Here is a 2119-nt window from a genome sequence, read left to right as displayed (position 1 = left end):
GGAGTCTCGCTCTGTTGCCAGGCTGGAGTGCAGTGGTGCAATCTTGGCTCACTGCAACCTCCGCCTCCCGGGTTCAAGCGATTCTCCTGCTTCAGCCTCCCAAGTAGCTGGGACTACAGGCACGCGCCACCACGCCCGACTAATTTTTGTATTTTTAGTAGAGACGGGATTTCGCTATGTTAGCCAGCATGGTCTCAATCTCTTGATCTCCTGATCTACCTGCCTCGACCTCCCAAAGTGCTGGGATTACAGGCATGAGCTACCGCGCCCGGCCTGCTCCTGTCTTAAATCAAGTTCTGTCACTGGGGGCCTGGCCTCCTCCCTGTCTTCAGCCTTGTTTGTGGGTTCCATTAGGCTGCTGTGGAGGGTTCTTCACTGAGGCTGAGAGGTGTGTTGGACAGGACTGACCCCACCTGCCCCTTGCTGGTCCTGTACCCGCCCTCTCCCCAGCCTCACCTGGGGTGGGAGGAGCTGGGGTGTGGCTGGGTCCCTGAGGCCTCCCCTTTCTCAAGAGCGTCTTTGCTTCCTCCTCCACCACTGCCCTGCTGTGCTGTGTCCACATCCCTCCGGCCCCCGCCCCAGCCTCCTGACCCTGCTCTGGACCCACACGCTCACAGTGCTGGTACAGGCGGCCGCCTCCCAACGCAGCTCGACCCTGGCTTCCAACAGGCTGAAGATTGCCCTGCAGGTAACAGAACCGGTCACAGCAATGATAACCCTGGTGGGAGGGTGCCTGGGGTCAACTCTGATATCTCCCTCAGAACTTGGAGATCTGCTTCCACGCTGAGGGCTGTGGCCTGCCGCCTGAAGCTCTGCACACTGCCACCTTCCAGGTAGGGGCTTTGGGTGAGCTTCCCCGCAGGAGGTCTGGGGAGCCTGCCTTTTGGCACTCACCTATGTCCAGGGCCAGCTACATAGTTTATGGGGCCCAGTACAAAATGAAAAGCTGGGCCCCTTATTCAAAGGTTATTCAAATTTTAAAACGGTGACGACAGAACTTGAAACCAAGCCTGGGTCCTCCTAAGCACAGGGGCCCTGTGTGCCTGCACAGGGGCGGTGCATTCGGGGAAGCACACCCGTGAAGCCAGCCCTGTCTGTGCCTCTCCCGCTGTCTGCCTGGCCTGAGGGTGGCTCCTGCCCGTGGCCCCATGACCCAGTACTTTCCATTTCAAACGGGCGTCTTACCCTTGACCGCGAGCTCCTGGAGGGCAGGCCCTGGCTGTGGTTGGGCATGCGGTCCATTTGGATTCTCAGCTGTATGTGTTCCCAGGCTCTGCAGAGGGACCTGGAGCTGCAGGCGGCCTCCAGCCGGGAGCTCATCCGGAAGTACTTCTGCAGCCGCATCCAGCAGCAGGTGAGGTCCCTCCCTTGTGCTGTGCCCTCTGCAGCCTCTGGAGCACCTCCCTCCCGCTGTGTCCCTGCTGACCCTGCCCCTGCTCCCCACCCCAGGCAGAAACCACCTCTGAGGAGCTGGGGGCTGTGACAGTCAAGGCCTGCTACCGCGCCTCTGAGCAGAAGCTGCGTGTGGAGCTGCTCAGCGCCTCCAGCCTGCTGCCCCTGGACTCCAATGGTGAGTGGAGGCTGCCCTTTGGCCAGTCCCTGTGGTCCCGTCCAGGCCCTCCTGTCTCAGCGACCCTTGGGGCTCTGCTCACCCTGCAGGAGCTCTGGGTGCATTTCCTCCAGTTACCAGGAGGGGTCAGTGCTGCTGAGCAGAGCATAGCTGCGGGGGTGGGGTACCTGGGAGACCCTCAACTAATGCACACGCCCCCGCCACTTGCCAGGCTCCAGCGACCCCTTTGTCCAGCTGACCTTGGAGCCCAGGCATGAGTTCCCTGAGCTGGCTGCCCGGGAGACCCAGAAGCACAAGAAGGATCTTCACCCACTGTTTGATGAGACCTTTGAATTGTGAGTGGGTCCCGTTCTTCTCCCAGTCCCCCGCCTCATTTCCCCCAGGTGGGCTCCCTCAGGCCTGCTCCTCCTGGCTGGGGCCAAGGGGCTCCCCTGAGATGGCCACATTTGGGCCTAAGGGATGGGGCACCTGGGACAAGAGTGCAGCTGGACGCGGTGGCTCACACTTGTAATGCCAGCACTTTGGGAGGCCGAGGTGGGCAGATCACTT

General features: G+C 61.2%; 2 protein-coding genes across 2 annotated transcripts in view; one reads left to right on the top strand and one right to left on the bottom strand.

Moving 5' to 3' along the window:
• The window catches only part of UNC13D (unc-13 homolog D (C. elegans)), a 14928-nt gene extending 13019 nt beyond the window's left edge, over positions 1-1909 (top strand). Inside the window, exons 26-30 of the mRNA XM_011933065.1 lie at positions 583-688; positions 762-833; positions 1271-1354; positions 1450-1570; positions 1782-1909. Of these exons, the coding sequence (XP_011788455.1) occupies positions 583-688; positions 762-833; positions 1271-1354; positions 1450-1570; positions 1782-1909 (511 nt within the window). The remainder of the gene's footprint in view (positions 1-582; positions 689-761; positions 834-1270; positions 1355-1449; positions 1571-1781) is intronic.
• A 54-nt stretch (positions 1910-1963) lies between these two features.
• Positions 1964-2119, bottom strand: part of LOC105505268 (RING finger protein unkempt homolog) — a 3850-nt gene continuing 3694 nt past the window's right edge. Inside the window, exon 3 of the mRNA XM_011933057.1 lies at positions 1964-2022. Coding sequence (XP_011788447.1) covers positions 1964-2022 — 59 coding nt within the window. The remainder of the gene's footprint in view (positions 2023-2119) is intronic.

This window comes from Colobus angolensis, unplaced genomic scaffold (genome assembly GCF_000951035.1).
Source record: "Colobus angolensis palliatus isolate OR3802 unplaced genomic scaffold, Cang.pa_1.0 Scaffold1, whole genome shotgun sequence".
Classification (NCBI taxonomy): Eukaryota; Metazoa; Chordata; class Mammalia; order Primates; family Cercopithecidae; genus Colobus; species Colobus angolensis.
Note: the sequence above shows the minus strand (reverse complement) of the source record. Positions and strands in the feature narration are given on the sequence as shown.